The sequence below is a fragment of the Poecilia latipinna genome, unplaced genomic scaffold, assembly GCF_001443285.1.
Source record: "Poecilia latipinna isolate Pla-1442-1.1 unplaced genomic scaffold, P_latipinna-1.0 Scaffold673, whole genome shotgun sequence".
Lineage (NCBI taxonomy): Eukaryota > Metazoa > Chordata > Actinopteri > Cyprinodontiformes > Poeciliidae > Poecilia > Poecilia latipinna.
The window spans coordinates 231,711-251,944 of NW_015113289.1; the positions used below are offsets into that span (position 1 = coordinate 231,711).

General features: G+C 38.7%; 2 protein-coding genes across 2 annotated transcripts; both read right to left on the bottom strand.

Moving 5' to 3' along the window:
* Positions 1-998: 998 nt before the first annotated feature.
* On the bottom strand, positions 999-15,280 carry snx27a (sorting nexin 27a). Its single transcript, XM_015044395.1, has 13 exons — positions 14,791-15,280; positions 10,086-10,311; positions 9,357-9,549; positions 9,014-9,078; positions 8,326-8,430; positions 8,140-8,218; positions 7,346-7,509; positions 5,752-5,841; positions 4,698-4,847; positions 4,371-4,499; positions 3,716-3,775; positions 3,494-3,542; positions 999-2,461 (listed from the first exon to the last, which is right to left on the bottom strand). The coding sequence occupies exons 1-13, from the start codon at positions 15,093-15,095 to the stop codon at positions 2,391-2,393; spliced, it is 1,686 nt and encodes a 561-aa protein (XP_014899881.1). The 5' UTR covers positions 15,096-15,280; the 3' UTR covers positions 999-2,390.
* A 1,246-nt stretch (positions 15,281-16,526) lies between these two features.
* Positions 16,527-18,971, bottom strand: LOC106954696 (ictacalcin-like). Its single transcript, XM_015044396.1, has 3 exons — positions 18,863-18,971; positions 17,710-17,855; positions 16,527-16,787 (listed from the first exon to the last, which is right to left on the bottom strand). Exons 2-3 carry the CDS (start codon positions 17,845-17,847, stop codon positions 16,644-16,646), a joined length of 282 nt encoding a protein of 93 aa, XP_014899882.1. The 5' UTR covers positions 17,848-17,855; positions 18,863-18,971; the 3' UTR covers positions 16,527-16,643.
* Between the last annotated feature and the right edge of the window lie 1,263 nt (positions 18,972-20,234).

A 20,234-nucleotide genomic window follows, 5' to 3' on the forward strand; every position in this document is an offset into this window, starting at 1 on the left:
ACCGTTTTATGGTGTTTACGCAAAAATGTAAACAAAAAAAATTAAATAGTGTTGAGCTCAAAATTCAAAATTAATTTTAATCCAGCTAAAAAGTTTGTTTTCGATAGGAAATGTTGCAAGCATCCATCAGAAGATGATAAAACATAAAGAAAGGATCAATTTCAACATGAAAGCAAAGACGTTTTATTGGTTTTAGCTCAGTCCAACCCTTCTTATAGTTGTTGGTCAGAAGAAACATGTTGGTAAATTAAAAGATGTACCTTAAAACCAAATCTGGAACAATTTTGGGCTTAACTTTATTAAGCCATTTTGTTTTCCAACATAGACTTTTGCCTAATTTTATAGTTTTGAAATTTATCCTGGTACTACCAGGATAAATTTCAACTTTTTATTTTGAAATGTTTAGTTTTATATTATCACACATTTTCTGGACTTTTCTGTGTTTCTAAGTGCCGTCTGTCTTCTGTACTGCACACATATTTATTAAACATATCACCTTTTATATTCTCCTTTTTTTTAACTCTATGTACTGTCAGGTTCTGGTCGTGTTCTATGTGCTTTTGTTAAACACTAACCTTCTTTATTACTTTTATCTTTATTCATAAAGCTAAATGAAAAAAAGTCAAAGCCGAATTTTAAAACAGTTTTATGCACATAAATTAAAACCACCTACATTATGTATTTGCAGATTAGTAAAGAAAGAGTGTAGTAACTTCTGTTAGAGCAGGGCTGTGTGATTCTTTGCTCCGTACAGCTGGAGAAAACCTTTAAATCACTAAAAGGTATTTATTGGTAGATTTGGGAAATTTTATCCGCTCTGAAACTTTAACGCAGACACCGCTAACCGGCCCATGCCTCGTTGAGATAAACCTCTAACCCTCGGTGGGACAAACAAAACTACAACCCTGAAGTCAAGACGCTGACGCGCGCCGTCTCCCGGCAACACAGAAAAACATAAACAAACCACCATGTTCGTCAGAAAGTCACAAAGGCTTCTGTCGAATGTAAAATTTTATCAAGTACATTTGCACACATCAAACACTGTATCCATGTATGTGCAGAAGGAGGAATCACTCTGAATGCGGATGGCAGTCACACACCTTCATGCACATCTGCTTTCACACACTCATCACATCTTTTCCTCCTGACTTGCTTAATGGACAAACTGCAGGAGACTGATACTTTCTGGTGGCTTACAGACCCAGAGGGAATCACACTGAGAACATTTCCATCCCAGCTCTCCCCATCTTAGCTGCTGCTGCTCCCTGGTGGCCGCCCAACAAACCGCAGCTCGGGGCACACGACCTCGTGAATCCGTTTATATTCACAGCCTGACATTGCATAAAGTGAGACATTTCAAAAACGTTAAAGCTTTGGCTCGACGCATTTTGTTCAGGAGCTGAGAATGTCAACACCACCTCTTCACAACCACCCAGCTCTGTCAGTTTGCCATAAAAATAAAAAAAAATAAAAAATAAAAAATCACTTGGAATGAGGATAAATATCCATATGTTGAGATTAATGGCCGAGAGCCAACAGAAGTCACTCTCTGCTGAATTAGGCTGGAGGATGAGGTGAAAGATGGAGATTGAGCTCCCTGCCAGCAGTTCAGTTAGCGTTTCATTATGTCAGATCAAAACAAAACATACAAAAAAAAAAAACAAATTTTACTTGGTCTTATATTAATCTATATTTTCTTAACAGAGGCATGATTGTTAACATACAAATAATTACGAACACATCCATTTTCATTGTTACATTTGTGCTGGCCATATTCTCCGACAAAGACAGGACTCCAGAAACGGAAGAAAAAAAAAAAAATTCTGTTAATGTCCGGCACCAGTGTAAGTGTAGAGCTGGATTTTGCTTGTGTTTATCACCGACTTAAAGAAGTGGAACCCATTGCCTGCTGCACCTCTCCTCTTCGTATCTCAGCTCAGTTTGCCATTCGAGACCCAGCAGCAGAACATCTGGACCCCACAGTCGTCACAGAAGCTAGCTCTTTCACCGAGGAGCTCCCGCCGCGAGGGTGTGCGACCGGAACGCCGCTTACGGGCCTCGACCCGTCCAGTGGTGAGACTTCTCTAGTGTTGAGTCAAACATCACAGGGTAGATGCATGGAGGAGAAAACAACAGACACACGTTGGAGATCCAGTAAATTACATGAAAGCTGGTTGATGCTGCTTCTCCTTTGCTTCTCTTCTCACTCTGCCCCATCCTTGGATTTATTTTGGGAGTGACTTTTTTTTTTCTTCCTCTGCCTCAGACTCTCACTTCTTCTGTTTGTCAATGGTCGCTCTCTGTAGGTGGCTGTGATGATGCGAGTGGATCAGTTCTAGTTTGAGTGAAGAAAATCCTTTTCTTTTTTTTTTCTTTTTTTTTTTTTTTTTTTAGGACGTTGCGATTTCCCCCCCTAGGTGGCGCCATCCCTTCTGTTGCGTCTCCAGAGGAGGCAGGTACTCTGGAAGGCAACAAGTCTGAGTGACTGTCTTATTTTGAAAGTCATGCTGCAAGAACACAACTAGGGCTCAAGCGATCGATTGGATTAATCACGATTAATCATCAACTAATTCAGTTATCGATTAATCGTTAACTGGTGTATGCAGACTTACAAAAAGACCATCTACTGAAAGAAAAAACTCAAAGCAGTGATTAAAACCATATAAAAAGATGTACATTTTGCATTTAAGATGAGAAAAGGACGACAAAAACATTTGTTAGTAAACATGATCTACCCAGAACTCCTCAAGTGGCACAGCTTTAGCTTAAAAAATCTCTTACTAAGCAACTTTTGCAATCCAGTTATTAATCGGTTAATCCATAAAATAATCAAGTGATCAGTCCTGCACTGTATTGATATTAATTCAAGCAGAAAGCATTGAGCTCATCACATGATGATGACGATAGAAGTACATTTTAGCTGCCGATGCTACAAACGATCAAATGTTCACTAAAGGAATGCCGTTATTGCATTTTAAGCAATAAAACATTTTTCTTATTGAATTGTTTATTTGCATCTTTCAGTGCACTTCTAATATTGTATTGTTTATACAGTAGACTTTATGCACAAGCGGTAAACGCAAGAGAAAGCAGATCATGCAGGAGTTGATCAGCTGTCACATAAAATCCCAATAAAACTCCCTGGTCTAGTCTGTGGCTAAAGCATAAAGAAGCTTTTGCAAGGTACTCTGAGGGGTATAAATGTAAAAGTGCACATTCTAAGAAAGATTAATTTGCCAAATTCCAACCAGTACAATTTCATTTTCAATAAATAAAGAATTACTGGTTGTAATTCTCCCCCTTGCCCCTGACATTTTAGGTTTGATTCAATACAATGTTGCATAATTCATGTTCCCAGATGGCTGCCATCGATCAAAGCGGCTCTCAGACTGCATATTCCTGTGCGATAACAATCTAACCTCTTGACCTGCAGCAGTGCTTTTAACAAACTAAAGACTGTAATCTAATGAACTTTACTTCGAGAGCTGCTCACCATTGTTGCTGCAGTTTTTGTTGTCTTTATCGGATTCCTCTTCCTCCACCTGAAAGAGATGAAAACAACACACACGGGAATAAAAAGCTGACATTTTAAACACAAATCCAAGGGAAAACATGCAAGACTGCAGAGAAGAATGAAAGAACATGCTAAGTTTAGACATACAAAGCTGGCACGAGGTCGCATATTTCCCAACAGAGGAAAGGAGGAGTCCCTTACCTGCTTCCTCCACTTCAGCTCACAAAAGACACGCTCGAAGCATTCATGCATGTAGTTGAACTGAGAGGAGAGAAAACAAGGGAAGCCTGTTAATGGCACTTTCCATTTGCCTATTAATACATATGATGCAAAAGGTGCTATTATTACATTGTACATTAAAGATAGCCCCACTTTATCAACAAACACTTCAGAAAAATACTTAATTCTGCACTTTTTAGTGATTGATGTAACTGCATTTACGCATTTGTTGGGCATTGTTTTGTTACGTTCTCGTTCTAGATATTGAGGAATGAAAATTTACATCAGAAAAACACTTTATTTCTTCATTATGTTTGTGGTCTTGATAATATAAGGTTAAAAAAAAAGAGGCAATTTTGATGTTACTGACTCGAGGTGAAAATATTGACGGTAATTAACCAATATTTTCCTCCTCTACTCTTGTTTCTCTTTCATTATTACAAATCTTTTCACATTAAGGACAGTGAAATCTCAATCATATTATCGCTGTAAAATTGCTATTTTTATCATAAGATAAATGTCAAACCTGATATTTATCCATCCATCACTTCTGACAGTGAGCATCTCGAGATTTATCACATTTCTAGCAAACAAATAAATGACACCAAGCCAGAGGAGATGTGGAACCAAAACGTACGTATGGAGTAAAAATCTTAACCCAGCGCGGTTTCTTCTCCCCTCTGGCGTACTCGAAGCAGAAAGCCATGCCTTCCTCATCAGTGTCCCAGCGCTGCATCTCTGCCCACTCGAAAGCTATTACCTGGTTCTGAGGAAGACACAGAAGGACTCGAATGAAAAGCAAACATTCATCTGAATGCTGGAGAGAATATCTCCGCTGAAAATCCAGGTTCGAATAAGTCGAAGCCGAACTCCCGACACAAACGGGAAAAGCGCTAAAATTTTAAAGTAAGGATGTGAGCGCAAAGTCCGCTCTGCTGTTCTGCATTCGAACTAGCGCGGTCACCTCCAGCGTGCCGTCCTCGGTGCACGCGTGCAGCTTGAAGTGATGGACGCTGATGGCGGTGATGACGTGGCCCTTCCTCCTGGAGTCACAGGAGCAGTGGGGGAAGGCCACCTCGTTATAGCCCTCGCATGTCCGCAGCAGGCTCAGGTACTGACGAGCAGCACAGCAAACAGCAGGTCAGTATGATCTTAACCAGCTTAATTCAATGTGATGAAAACAAACAAAAGGTTAAACAGAAATAAAAGGAGGAAGTCAGAATTTAGGCTACAAAAACACAACACACACGACATTAAGATGTGCATAAAAGCAACGTATCCGAGTGTGAATGTGAGGGGAGCATCTATAGAAGTCGGATGTTTTTAGACTTTTATAGGTAGGAAGATATATAATTTCCTCCTACTTCCACCTCTTTGGTCTGTCACATGAACTCCTGACAAAATACACAGGGACATGTTACTGTAAAAGGGAAGTGTGAAGGTCAGTGCTTTTCACAGGGCTCTGTAGTTTGATTTGACACAAACAGCGACTTTAGCACCTCAAAAAAAAACCCCACAAAATCTTAGAGAGTATTTTGGTCTAGTTTCCAGCAGAAACATCTTAGTACATTTAAAATAAGACAAAACTACTGAAAAACTACTTTCCAGACATTTTCAGAACAAGACATTTTAACTTATATTATGGAAAAATGTCTTTTCCACTGGCAGATTATTTCACTTATAACTGGTATTTAAAAAAAAATCAATAATAAGGATTTATTGGCTTAAACAAGCTCATATATGTTGCTGAAAAGTTACTTGTATGTTATTTTGTCTTGTTTCATATGCACCAAGATATTTGCATTATAAACTTGACCAAAAGAGGTTTTTTGCAGTGAGTTAACAGTTCAAACAAATCTATGTGAGCTTAGTGGTTTTAGGTCTGAGTGAACCATTGACGGTTGCTTTCGAAACTGTGAAAAGACTTCTGACTCTTTCTGTCCGTGTCGGGAGTTTCTCTGCCGAGAAATCTCCCCCCAGTCCCTCCCAGTAAACAAAGACTGGCTTGTGGTACTGACTGTGGCCATCTTGCGCTGCTCTGCCAGTTTCTGCAGCTGGTAGGATTTGTCCTCCGTTTTTATGAATCCCTTCTTCACATCGTCCAGTGCCTAAACGGACAGAGAGCGCCGATGAGAGGGAAGAGTGGCAGAAAGAGATGGAGGGAAAATTATTACATGTTCTAAGAGGGAAAAACACTCAGTGTGACTGTCCAGTGGCATTTTTTCCCTCTTTGCTGTTCTTTATAATTCTCTGCAGTCTAAACATGGGTCAGTTTGATAATGAGTAAATAAAAATATCAGGGTTTCTTATGATTAGATTATCACAGGCATTTAGAATACAGACAAATAATACTGTATAATCAAAAATGTGGATAATTGTTTGCATTTCGTGACAACACAAAGTTCAGTTTCTCATTTCATTGTACTGGAACAAATCCTGCTGAAAAATAAAGTTAGCGCCTCCATTCAACTTGTCAGTGTACAGAAGTATGAAGCGCTCTTTAAAGTTTCCTGTTAGGTGGCTCCAGACTTGATGAAACACAGCGAACCAACAGCGGCAGCCGACATGGCTCTCCAAATCCTCACTGACTGCACATGTGGGAACACATCTGTTCCTCCAGATTCTTGATTTCAAAATGAAATGCAAACCTCCTTTTCATCTGAAGAGACACTCTGGGACAACTGAGGAGTTATACCTGATGCTTGCGTTTCTTTTTCTCTCACATTTCTTCCGTCCACTGAACTTTCATGGCCGGACGTTAACAGCATCTTCTGTGGGAAACTTTCTGATGGACAGCTGTCAAATTATCACAGCTGTGCATGATGATTTAGGCCACATTGTCACTTTCTTATGTTAAAAATGAGTTTTTTAAGTGATTTTCAAATTCTATAACAATTCACTATAATAAAATCTCAATAGCTTTTTCTTTTTTTTTTTGCACCTGTATAACAAGCAGATATTAGCTGTTGAGTTTGATGGTGTCCTTTTAGTTTCTGGCTGGAAATATTTAATATATAGGCTAAATGTGTAGCATCTCTGGAGTTATAATAATAATAATAATAATAAAGCCTTGAATCAATAGAAATTTTATGACAAAACATTTTTAAACAGACATCTTAAAACCTCTGAATGCTTTAACACCAGGAAAGAGGCCAAGCTTATCATAAAGTTTATTAATATGACAAAAACCCACATCAGCACATGTTTAGCAAAGCTCTGCTCACAACTTTACCCAAAGTGACAGCATGATTTGAAAAGGTTTGTTTTGGTGGCTCACTGCTAACCTTTAATGGGTCACTGCTGAACGGCACAGGCCTCAGGTGATGAACGACCTAAGCACTCAGCACACAGCTGTGCGCCTGTTGCTAATATGCAATGTAAACTCATGGTGTGTGTTTCAGGCTGCCATTTGCATTTAGACACAAACCAATGCGTTTATGATTTCTTATATGATTTGCCTGGTTATATTTCCTATGTCACTTTAACCGTGGCGACAAACTGTAAGCAAATGTGGCCTGACTTGAGTAGCCAGAGGTAAAATAGAAAGCTAATTTTCTAGTCAAAAGGAAGATCCATTTCAAACTAAAACAGGTTTTAGAGCTGTTAACACACCTGGTGGAAGCAGTAGTGTAGAGCCAGCGGGTTGTCTCTGAGCAGCTCTTCTTCTTGGATGCTGAACAGCCATTTGCGGAGCGCTAAGCACGTCCCAGGAACGGCGGATGTGTAGTTCTGCACATAAAGCTTGTGGGGGAACTCGTTCGGAGCGAGCTTCCTCACTGCAGCCGAACCAGGAAGAAGGGAAAAGAATGTGCTTAGGTAAAAATAAATCACGGCAGAATTACCACAACACTTGCCCTCAGGTGACACCTCCACGTTTACAAGTCTGGCGCTCGTGTAATAAACTGACTCACACTCTCACTAAAACCAGAGAAATAGAGCACATCACTGACTCCCTGCAGCTCAGAGAACAGACTTTAAAATACTTCTGTTAGTTTAGGAATCACCGAACGGCTTAGCACCACAATACATTAAAAATCCTTTGTTGTGCCCACTCTGCATCTCCAGGGCTAAACATAAAGAAGCAGAATTCACTTTTTATGCTCCTCTAATCTAGAATAAACTTCTAGAAAACTGCAAAACAGCTGAAACACTAACTTCATTTAAGTCAAGCCTAAAAACTCTTCTTGTTTAGAGTTGTCTGTGATTAATAACAACTGGAACACTGATCAGTACATTTGATGTATATTTGTTTCATGACATCTGACAAAATCTAACATTTATTGCTTCATAATGTTACTTTATTACATTTTTATGATGTGAAGAACTTTGAACTGCCCTGCTGCTGAAATGTGCTACGTAAATAAACATGACATGATTCTGAGAAAGCTTCACAACAGATTTCTCACCAAAAGAATGGTTGATGACTTCAAAAAGAGCAAAGTAGCTTGCCATAATACTGTCCATTCCAACCTTCAGCACTAAAGCCTAAACAAAAAAAAAGAGCAATATGAACTCAGTTATTTCTGAGCAGACAGTTTCAAACACAATATTTGCTTGAACTGCTGCATCAGTGAAGCAGCAGCTGCTCTTACCTGGTACACCTGGTCCGTCGTGCTGTTTTTACGAACCCGCACAGAGATGGTGGTTTTGTCAGGCAGCGCTATCCGCAGCTCTACGTCTGTGACTCCGTTGTAGTTCTGCACGCAGAAAACACAAACAGCGTTGAGTGCAGAGCTGAATTTATTAGAGCTAAAGTTTGTGTGTTAGCGTACAGCAGTGTCATGCTTTCTAGTTTAGTGGATAGCGGGTTGCTGCCAAAATTTTAAGATTTTTGCAACAGTTTTGATAACACTCTGGATATTTTAGAACAAAATATTTACATTGAAAGTGCTCTAAGACAGTTTTTATTATCTACAGTGCGTGTTCCACAAATTCTGGAATAATTTCCAGGCATCTCATCATATAGTCAGTGTTTTGTTTATTAGGAGTTAATCCAAGCTGCATAGTAGATATTCTATACTCCATCTAACTAAAGGATTCCTTTTATATATCATCATTAAGTTGCAAATCTGTCCAATGCATTTCTCAAAAATATTACAGAACAGGCTCCAAGTCAGTAAAATGTAAGTACATTTCTTTACATTTTTTTCACTGTCAGGGTAAAAATAATAAAAAAGGGGGAAGGAGGTAAAATAAAAAAAGGGAAAATAAATCCTCTAACATAAGCTGAAGATAGAATACAGATAATTTAAGAATAACACTAGTAAATATGATGCACACCTCGTCTGATTCAGAGAGAAACTCCTGCATGATGTCACTCTCCCCTATCACTCGCACAGAACACACTGTAGACAGAAACAGAGAGAAAGTGATCAGAGAAAAGCAAATAACTCCGAAGCAATTAAATATTAACAATACACCCTGTTTTAAATCTCCACAAGGATTTTTCATCCAAATTACATAAGATCCACACATTAACTGCAGTCTTAGCTCGACTTGATCAAGAGATTGAAAAGCCAACACACGCGCGCACACACACACACACACACACACGCACACACACACACACACACACACACAATGAAAACAAATGAAATATTCTGTCAGCTTCGTGCGTTTCCACCTCGCTCCAGGTACTCCTCCAGGCCTCTGCGCCGAGCGTCCAGCTGCTGTTCCGACAGGGAGAAGGGCCATTTCCCAGGAAGCTTTGGGAAGTTGAAGTTTGAGAATTCCCTCTTCAGGTTTTGGTGCAGGATGGCAAACTCTCTATAGCGCTTCGAGCACAGCTGTCTGCCTGACATGTACACGTTGTACACCTGACAGTGAAACACGTGCAAACTAGCGTTAGGGAAAACATTCAGCGGGTATCCGTTTCCTGAAGTAACTGTTCCTTTTTTTTGGTACGTTTTCAGAGCTGAAATGATTATTAATTGTGGCTAATCGATTATTGAAACAATCAAGTAACATATAGACTCAAAAAGAGTCAATTTGCTGAAAGAAAAAAAGAAACATATTCAGAGCAGTAATTAAGCCAAAACTCTACAAAATATAAATACATTTAGTTTTTAAGATAAAACACTTTTGTCTGTCAATATATTTTGCCCAAAGCTCCTCAGGTGGCTCCACTTCATTAAAGAAATGCAACGTTATTGCATTTCAGGCATTCAATTTGAATTATTTGTTTATTTCTATATTTTAATGCATTTCTAATATTGTATAAAAAATGCTAAAGTGGTTTAATAAAAACAAATCTGTATAATAATTGACAGATTAATTGATTACTAAAGTAATTTAGGTGTAGCGTAATACGTTTTATGCAACACAAGTGAGAAAATGGGTCAGATCTACTCACCACAAACCTCTCCGAGTGCTGCTCCACATGTTTGTACGTGGGGATGGAAATGGGCACCGCCTGCTTGTCGCTGTAGTCGTAGTTCGGCTGGACGTCCTCCCCTCCTTCTAATCCATCAGCTTCCTGGGGCGGAACGGACAGAACGGCCAGAACCAGCTCCTTCTCCGCTGCACGGATCAGGTCCACCACTTGCTTGTGGGTCGCTCCTTCCACGTTCACCCCATTCCTGAATCAAGAAAAAGACGAGTGAAAATCGGAGGAGAAAACTCCCATTTCTGCCGTTATGCTGCATCGACCTGGTGACAGCTGTCTGTTCTCATGCACTTAAGAGGAATCATGAGTTTATTTCATGTGGCCTGAAGCCAGATGCAGGAGAAAATAAAAGTGCAACAAAATAAGATCACATGCTACACCAGATAATCTCTGCATTATTGGTGAAACCCTGCATCCATGAATATATTGATGATCCCACTCAAGCTTGTAATAAATATGCATGGACCCAATGCTTCCTGGGCATTATATGGTTACAGTGTGGTGTAATAACAGCACATTGTCCTTCACTGATTAGCACAGAGATGGGAGTAAGCCAGGTCAGCTCCATTGTTTTCCTTTCCTTTCGCCTCCCTCTTCTTGGCTTTGATGAGACCAGATGGTGACGGCATCAGGTGTCTTTCTTACCCGTCCACCGAGAACCAGCAGGACCCATTCAAGGTGGGAATAAACAAACAAACAAAAAAAAACAAAAAAAAAAACAAAAAGCAAAGGCATGTGCACAAATCTATCATAACAGTTACTGTGTTTATATATATAAAACCATGTAGGACAGATATTCTAAGAATATCAATGGGAGGGAAAACACAGTCATATTAACTTATTAAGTAATGGTTGACCAGTGAAATGGTCAACCATTAACCACAACCGATAACCAACCACTGCTGGTCTTCTATCATCATGACGTAGGGTTTCGTTCAGCATCTGACAGATTTACACAAACCTGGTCTCTTACTACAGTATCTAAAATAACAGACTAATTCCTGAGTCAAATTAAGTCAAATTATAGGTATACAGGCAGAAAACTACGATCAATTTGTAATATTTCTTCTATTGTGATTATTTCTACAAGGAGATATAGCTGCTGGATTATAGAAAAAAAAGTACATTTATTTGGAAAAACCTAATATAACTACCCATTAAGTTTCAAAACATACTGCTAGAGACAATAATTGTTTTTTTTTTTGTTTTCTTTTTTGTAAATTACATTACTTCTTCATCATTTTAGCTGAAGTTGAAACACAACCTCCATCTGCAAGAACCCGATTCTTTGAGTAGTAAGGATTTATGAACTCATGGCTAAATCAGTCTCCTTACTGATTTACACACTGATGAATAAATAAACAAAACAAACAAATAAATAAAATTATACAAGCCGCATTGACCGAATTGATGAAGATAGTGGGTCAGGAAATAAAGCCCGGCAATGGAAATAAAGTGGTTTATTTTTGGAGCAATGTTTTGTTCCTGTAAAACTATAATTAGATGCAATAACAGGGTTCAGGCCAAAAACCCCTGATGAATTATTCATGGCTTTTGTCCACACACGTTCGTCGTTGCAGTTAAAACCGGAACATTTTCAGTCCATGTAAACCCTTCCTTGTACTGCATTGTTATACTTGTTTGAATTGTTTTTCAATTCAAGAAAATATAGAAATAAAAAAACAGCAATAACCGAACAAGTGATTGTCCTAAATGGTCGGAGATTAATAGAAAATGTGTGCAGTCAGTCACTGCTGATTACTAAGATCTTTAAATAGCATGCAGACGCAGCATGGCTATTCTTACTTCAACAAAAACAGAAGAAAAGCAAGGTCACCGTCAAGCAGAAGAAACGGCATAACGCTTCCTAAAGTTTGTTTTTTTCCTTGGTTAACAGTGATGTCACACCTAATCAGATGATCCTTGTCTGATTTTCAAAATGGTCAAACCAGTTTAGAGGTCACATGATAAGTATTGGTCCTGTCATGTGACCTGAGACATTCAGAGACTAAAATGACAGAAAAACTGAGAGGTTGTGTTGAGAAAAACACATTCTGGTGTCTCAGCAAGTTGAAGCAGGCCAGGGTTCCTTGTTTTCTGTTTCTGTTCTTCCTTTTGTCCCTGTTTGGTCTGATCAGGTTCATTACAGCACGGGCAACTTTTCTCTGCTCTTGTTGCTGATTTTAAAGCCAACATGGGGGCAACTAGGGAAATTAAAAAGCTGCAAACAGGTAAGATATAAAAATTTCACACATTCCAAGGGTCAAGGGTTACAGCCCTGTGGGAATACTGTGGAATTTGACGACATTGTGAGTCTTCTTGTCAACAAATAAGCATGGATTAGTGACTAGTGTAGTTTCAAAACCACTACAATTTTAAGTTATTCCCAATTTTACTGTGATTTTACTTAAATCCCAGAGAAAGTGCAGAGTGATGGAGTTTTATCCGTCTGACGTTCAGCGGGTCAAAAGAAGCCAGATGCACTTTTAACACACAATAAACACATATTCAGCTGTTTGAGATTATTTCCAATTCCGAAAAACTTTGACAGTCATTTACAGAAACTGAAGGAGCTCCATCAATTATGTTGTTGGTGCAGTTAGCAAGCCAAGAGCAGCATGTCTGCTAAGCTGTAAGTTGCACTTTCAACACAGGAAAACCAATAGTTCAGCTTGTTATGGAGATGCCACATGTTTATAGAAAGAGAAATATGACAAAACTTGCTTAAAGTCAGGTGTAATAATCACAAAATAATTTGAGAAAGACTTTATGTCTTATCGAAAAGAAAAACAAAACAATTTTAATTCAAATGTAAAAATAAATTTTACTGCCATAGCAGCAGTAGGACGTACTGTTACTTTCTAGTATTACATAAAAGCAATTGGATAGGAATTTTATTTGCATTTTTCATGGTTTTGAATAGGGCTGGACAACATGGCTGAAAAACATACCACGTTGTAAGTATTTCCCCATCAATCAATGTCAACAATTGTTGATTAGTTTGTTGTTTTAAAGATTTGAAATAGTGCCAAACTAGTGGTGTGACATTTGCTCTTATCAACAGTTATCACTCCACTCTGTTGTTTATTTTTGCGCAGCTATGAGGCACGGTGGCAAAACCTGAAACTGCTGTTGCTCAACTGGTTGTTGCTAGGTAACGAACGAGCCAGTGAGTTAGTTAGTTGATGCCACCCACATTGCTTATCTTGCTGTAAGAGGTTAAGCAGCTAACGCCATTCCTTTGCCTACATCTCCCAGGATGCTGTGCGGTTTAATTAATCAAAACGTTGCAAATAACATTGTATTCTGCCCTCAGATTTTTTTTTTTTTTTTTTTTTTACTTTTTTATGAAATATTTAATGGCGAAAATTATTGTATCCATTTTTATTCTTCTATACTCAAAAAATGCTACAGTTCATTGTAAAAAATAAATAAAAAATCAAATAAGAGTCAGTTACTTTTTTGACAAAACTTTGTTTAGAATGACTGAAATAAGGCCCTGGGGTCTTTTTGCACAGAATTTGCATGTTCATGACTGGGTTCTCTCTGGGTACTCTGGTTTCCTCTCAAAGTGCAAAACAATGACTGTTAGGGTTAATTGAATACACTTAAATTACTAGATTTGAGTGTGTCTCCCTGTTTCCTTATGATGGTATACTCCAGGGTGTACTCCGCCTGTGCCCCAATGACTGCTGGAGACAAACACCAGCTAAACATGACGTTACAAGGATAGATCGCCAGTTCATTACATGGCAACCAGAGACAATAATTTAAATCATCAAGAGACATAAATAAAATCCAGCTATTGAGCTATGGTTGGGTTCAAAATGGTTTATTCCCCAGGATTTAGATTTATAATTTAATTTAACATACAAGGAGGACTTCCAACCTCAAAGACTAGGACCTCATTGCAAAAAGTGAATAGTGAAAAACACCCATGGAAACATGCAGGATACTTTGCAGCAAATGATGAGACATTTGATTACTGTACTGCCAAGGTATTGTACATTAAAACATAAATCAAAACAAAAACAAACTCATTGATTTAAACCACTTGAGTGATTTATTTCCTATCGGCAACTGCTCTTAGAAATAAACCTCTAGATTAAACTAGAATAACTTTTAACCCCAAATCCCAAAAAGTGAAAACTGAAAGTAACAGGTAAAACATCATCTGTCTGAAGATGTAAACAACACTGATGTTGAAGGCTTCCCCTAAAGCCAGCTAGCTCTAAACCACGATGTTGAGGGACAACACTGCCGTCCAAACACAAATCCTTCTATCATGCAAGTTAATACTGAGTCAACATGGTTGTTGTTTTAATCAAACCCTTTCTAAGGCGCTAAACCGCACAAGTGGTTTAGCTAAAAACAGAAGCTAGTTGCTAGTTAGCGCCAGCTAATCGACATGCACAGCCTGTTGTCCAACTTATGTAAGCTGGTTAGCTTTCTGTTTAACTTCCTAGCTAGGTCATTGGAGCTCCTTCACTAAATGCTTAACTCAAATGCCAATGTTATATATATATATATATACACATTTCACCGGTTTTGTTACATGGCTACAAGTATAAACGAACACTAATGACACACATACTTCAAATTGCATCCAAATGGGCTAAAGCTGAGGAGCTAGCCTCAGCAGCTTTTACTGGAAGGATTGACGCTGACTTACACTTCAAGGATCCTGTCACCCTTCGCTATCCCCGCTCGGTCTGCTGCACCTCCGGGTAGAACAGCGCTGACGTGCTGAAGAGGAGCGTACAGTTCCCCGTTGATGCTCCGAAGCTGCCCTCCTTCGCTCACCTGACCGCGAACATTGAAACCGTAGCCAGACTCCGACTTGACGATCCGCACTATCCGAGGACCAGACGTTACCGTTGCTGCGTTCTGGCCCGCGGACGAACCGACGACTGGACCGTTGTAGCGGGAAGCTGTGGGGTGAGCCGGCCGAATTTCATCGCCTCCGACATCCGCCATCTTCTTCTTTTTCGGGCCTTTAAAACCCCCCCCCCTTTTTTTTTTTTTTTTTTTTTTTTTTGCAGTCGGTGATTTCCAGCAAATTCAAAACAACACTTGAGCTCTGTCCCTTCAGTTACGTTAGCTCCAAACAGACCGACTCTGTTGGCGAGAACACGCCCCTCGGTGACGTCACGAGTCACGGCAACATAACGTGACCAACCGGAAGCGTCAGTATGTCGCGTTCTGCTCTCCTGTGCCTGCAGGAGGATTTGAGATATCACAAAGGAAATGTGCGATAAAGCTGCATTGAAAACCTTTAATGTTAAATCAAAGCAACAATTCTTACACACAGGTTATTGAGCTAACGTCATAAAATAATAATGTACAGGCCACACGATTATGGAGAGCCTGAAGTGCTGCCATCCCAAAGATAAATGAATCATTAAATAAACATTTTAAATAAATAAGCAAAAAAAGAAAAAAAAATAAGTATGTGAAAACAATTCATTAACAAGTTATTGCTCTTATAAATAATTTAAACTGTAACTTTTGCTTCATTTACCTGCATTACTTCTAAAGCTCTATATTCCTATAGGGCAGAAAAAAAAAAAAATGTTTCTTAAGAAAGGAAATTCAAGTGTATCAGTGAGAGGCAAATGGAAAGAACATACACATAATATATAACATTAAAGTTTTTTTAAATTCTAATTTTAGTTTCTTCAATTTGAAGCTAACCAGGAAATACAAGTTAACGCACTAACCCTAAGCATTTCAAGAAAACCAATTTCAGAGTAATTTAAATCATATCACTGTCACTGGGACTGGGATAAAATAATAAAAGTAGAGCTGATCAAATCAGTTCAACTACTAAATGTGCTAAGCTAAGAAGACATATTTTGTTCCTTATTAGGTAAATATGTATTTTTCATCACAGCAAGCACATGCACAAAAAGGCATTAAAATTGCTTCTTGAAGGCAAGAACATTCAGGTTAACCTGTGTTTCATCCACTGGAGAAATATTTAAACCATGAAGCTTCTTAAGTGTAGCCTCTAATAAGCTACTATAGTCTTGTACGGAAATGTATATAATGATTTTTTTTTCTCTTTAAAACCAACATTAGAAAAAAAAAAAAACGTCAATCCTCAATTTAAAGCAGGCTTTCTTAATAGACATTTTAAAGTGGAATTACAGAATCCCAGATAATTAGGATTGTTTTGAGTAGCTAAAACAATTTCCAAACTGTTGTAAATGCTGCTTTGAAGCAAAAAGGCCTGGTTTTGAATCGGAACCTGGGCTCTTTCTGCATGCTTGCATGTTCTCCCCTTGCACGCGTGCAGCTTCCTCTCCCACATATGCCTGTGGGCAGAAAAACTTCAAGTTTTTCTGCACACGGGTATACAGTGGCACAAATACCACTGCAGTTCTCACACCACCAAATCACCAGATAGACTATTTCAGAGGAAAAAAAGACTTTATTTTTAAATGACAAAATCATATGAATTTAGTGTTGTCTTTTTTCCAAATGGCGGATCTTTCAGTCAGCCTCAAGGGGGCGCTGGAGTTCCTATTGTTTCCCAATGAAGTGCTCATGGCACATCTGAGTGAGGCAGCTGACCAGGTTGACAAACTCACTGAAGTCCACGCTGTTGCTCTTGTTTGTGTCCAGATCCTTGAAGATGCGATCGACTGCTGTCTGGTCATTGGCTTTCTGCGGTCAAAAAACAGAGAGTCACTCTATTTCTGACTTCAAACCTTGCTGTAGTAGTCTAATGTTAGCCAGTTTGTCAGTACTGACATACGCAAAGAGTGCCTTGCAGCAGTATTTTCTATGAAAAAGTATTGCATTGTTGTGAAGTTGAAGGAAAATAACACTTGATTAAATTAAAATTGGAAAATTTAGGCCATGTATTTCCATTCATCTCCTTCGTAATCAATAGTTAGTGCCACATCTACAACCTCAAGTATTTTGGACATTTTGAGATTGAAATTTGTTCCTGTACTTTAGGTTTAGTTAGGCATTGACTGCATACACATGTCGTTTTTGTGTGATGCATCAAAAATGATAACATTTATGATTGGTTTGAGCTCAAGGATTTTGAACAAAAAGCCTCTATAAAAAACATTTTCAAATTTCACATAATTATGTGAAATTATAATTATGCAAATTCAAATGTGAATTTGCTTTGATCTAAGCCATGCCATTGTAGCTCTAGCTGTATGTTTAGGTTCTTTCTCCTGCAGGAAGTTGAAGTCATCCCTTTATTTCCACATAATGTGCATAAAAAACAACATAAAATACCTATAAAGGGGATGTAAACTTTCATTGAGTTTGTTGGGAGCAGGGATTTTTACAAACTCTTAACAGCTGCTGGGAGGAAGGAGATGTGATGCTGCTGCTATGTGTGTCCAGGATGCAGCAATCTGTCACTGAATGGGCGCAGCACGCCTTCTTATTTTACTTGTAAAAAATGCGAAAACTGTGTATCTTTTATCTTCTACTCCATAATAAGTACAATACACTGAACAGGTGATGGTAACGTGAACAAATTTGGAAAATTCCAAAAGGTATGAACATTTTTACAAGGCAGTTTCACAGCGGATCATGGTTGAATGTTTCTGGGGTCGCTTACACACAGCAGGTCTCCAAATTCATTCTGCAGAAGCTCCTTCAGCTCCTCCTTATTCAGGGTGTGCTTGTCACCCTCTTTGCTGGCGTATTTAGTGAAGGTGGTGATGAGGAGGGCCATGGCCTTCTGGATGTCAGACATGATGGCAGCTAGATTATGATAAAAGAAAAGAGAAAATGTAAAAAAATAGTGCAAAGTGTGAGTAACTGAACAGCGATGCATTTGTTGGAATCTTATTTTACTCTCTCCACATTTTGAGGCCGGCATCGACATAATCTGTAAAATAATTCAACGAAATGCACATGAGCTGAGCTGGTGCTTGGTATCATTATGTTTTTCACTGGCTGTGTTTTTCCTTTTTGATTTTCCATGGAGCTGGATAAAAATACACCCTGGGTTTCCACCTGGGCCCCTCCGCTCTTATGTCACGCTGGTCTCTAACACAACAGAGTGACATAGGGTCGTTGATATGGTAACAGCTCCATCTCTGCAGATTCCCTGACCTGAACATGCTGACAAATAAAGAACCTTGCGTATCATTGATACTTGACGATGTTTTTATTGTTTGAATTTTGCACCATGGCAGCTCTGTAAAGGTTTTGCTGAACCAGCTGTGGTTGCATTGTGACTCCTCCCTGGAGCATGGTTAGCGGAGGAAACTCTGCCATCAGAGGGTTTGTAAGCAGATGGGAATTGTGAGGGAAAAGGACACGAAACCAGTTCAGATGTTTCCATTTCCTCTGCCTGTTTGTTATTTGTATGTAAATCTGTGTATGAATAATACAGAAAACTTAAATGTTGTGGCCGTATAGTGCAATAAATGTAGCTTGTAGAGCGTAAACAAGACTAAGGAGCTCAGTTTTATCACGGCATGTAATTTTTAGTTTTGTTCAAAATTGGATGGAAAAGTAAAATCTGACACAAACCATAAAGATTAAACTGTACCAATGCCATTTCTAAAAAACAACAACAACAAAAAAAAAAAACAAAAAACAAAAAACTGTAGCAATCTGGGATGTTTCAGGAAGTTAAATTCAACAACAAACCAAAAAATATTTTAGTTTGCTAAACTTTAAGTTTCAAATATATTGTTTGAAGTACATAAATACATAAAATAAAAGCCAGATAAAGAAGAGCCCTGAGGCTTTTGACTCACCCAGGTTGAGATGGCAGAAGATTCGAATACGACGATGAGTGTTTTAATGAGCTGCAGGGATGCAGAAACAGCTCTGAATGATGCTTTATACATCACCACACCCTGAATCCTCGCCTCTATGAACACTCCTCTTATCTCCAGCCACTCCTCCTTCTCTTTGGTCCTTTTGCAAGATCATCTACAACTTTTAGGACTTGCAATAATTTTCCTTGTCAAAACAATTTGATGAGCTGCTAAACCCAATATGGTTTTCCCTTCTCTGCATCTGGATGACGACAGAGCTAACTACAGGGAAATACTGGGAAAATTAAAAAAAAAACCTGTTAGAAGCTGCAGAAGAGTTGAGATTGGGGTGATGTTCACTTTCCAGCGGGACAACAAGCCTGAATTTTCAACAAGAGCCACAGCTGCATGATTTATTAAAAAGAAACAACACAAAAACCAGCCAAGGTGAGAATCTGTGCAAAGACTTAAAAATTGATCTTCATAGCTCCTCTTCATCCAATATGACTCAACTTTAACAAAATTGGCAAAAAAAAAAAAAAATAAAAAAATAATAATAAGCAAACTTTCTCCAGATTTGGTGCACAAAAAATAAAAATGAGGTGTCTTTGCAAATAAAGTTGGGAGAAAAGAAGAAAGGATAGAAGAAAGTCAGGCAGCACTCAAAAATGGAACTATAAGGAGGATATTGTGGATGAAATAATTGAGGGACAAAGCAACAGACATCTAGGCAATGCAACAGAGAATAAAGTTTGGACTTACAATTTCCCAAACTCTTATTCTCTTTCTCTAAACTTATCCAAACCTGGACAACATTCATGAGGAATTCATACTAATGCAAAGTACTGTAGCATAACTCTTTGACTGTGAACTGTAACAGATCGCTCTTGGTGTTCTGTGTAAGCAGAAGACTGTTTTCAGATTTTTCTTTGCTTGTTTTGGAGGCATGTGACTCTAAATTGAAAACACTGGACACAGTGGCTCACTGTGAGCCGTCTGTTAAGATCCCATTTGGCTTCATTCTTCTTTACAAATTAGTGAATTTGTGACTTGCAGTCGTACCACAAAAGCAAAAACCAAAAAGCCAAAAAAAAGAAGTGAACAAATCAACACTGTGGCATCTCAGTTTGAATGCTATAAATGTGTGTGTGTGTGTGTGTGTGTGTGTGTGTGTGTGTGTGCGCGTGTGTGTGAGTGTATGCTCTGTTTTTAGTTTGTCATTCTCGGTTAGAGTTGCCCTCGTGACCACTTCCGCTTTTTAAAAATGCAGATAAATACAGATTACAAATTAACTGCTCCATATTCCTTCTTCATGTGCAGTGGTGGGAAGTAACGAAGTACAAGTACTTCGTTACTGTACTTAAGTACA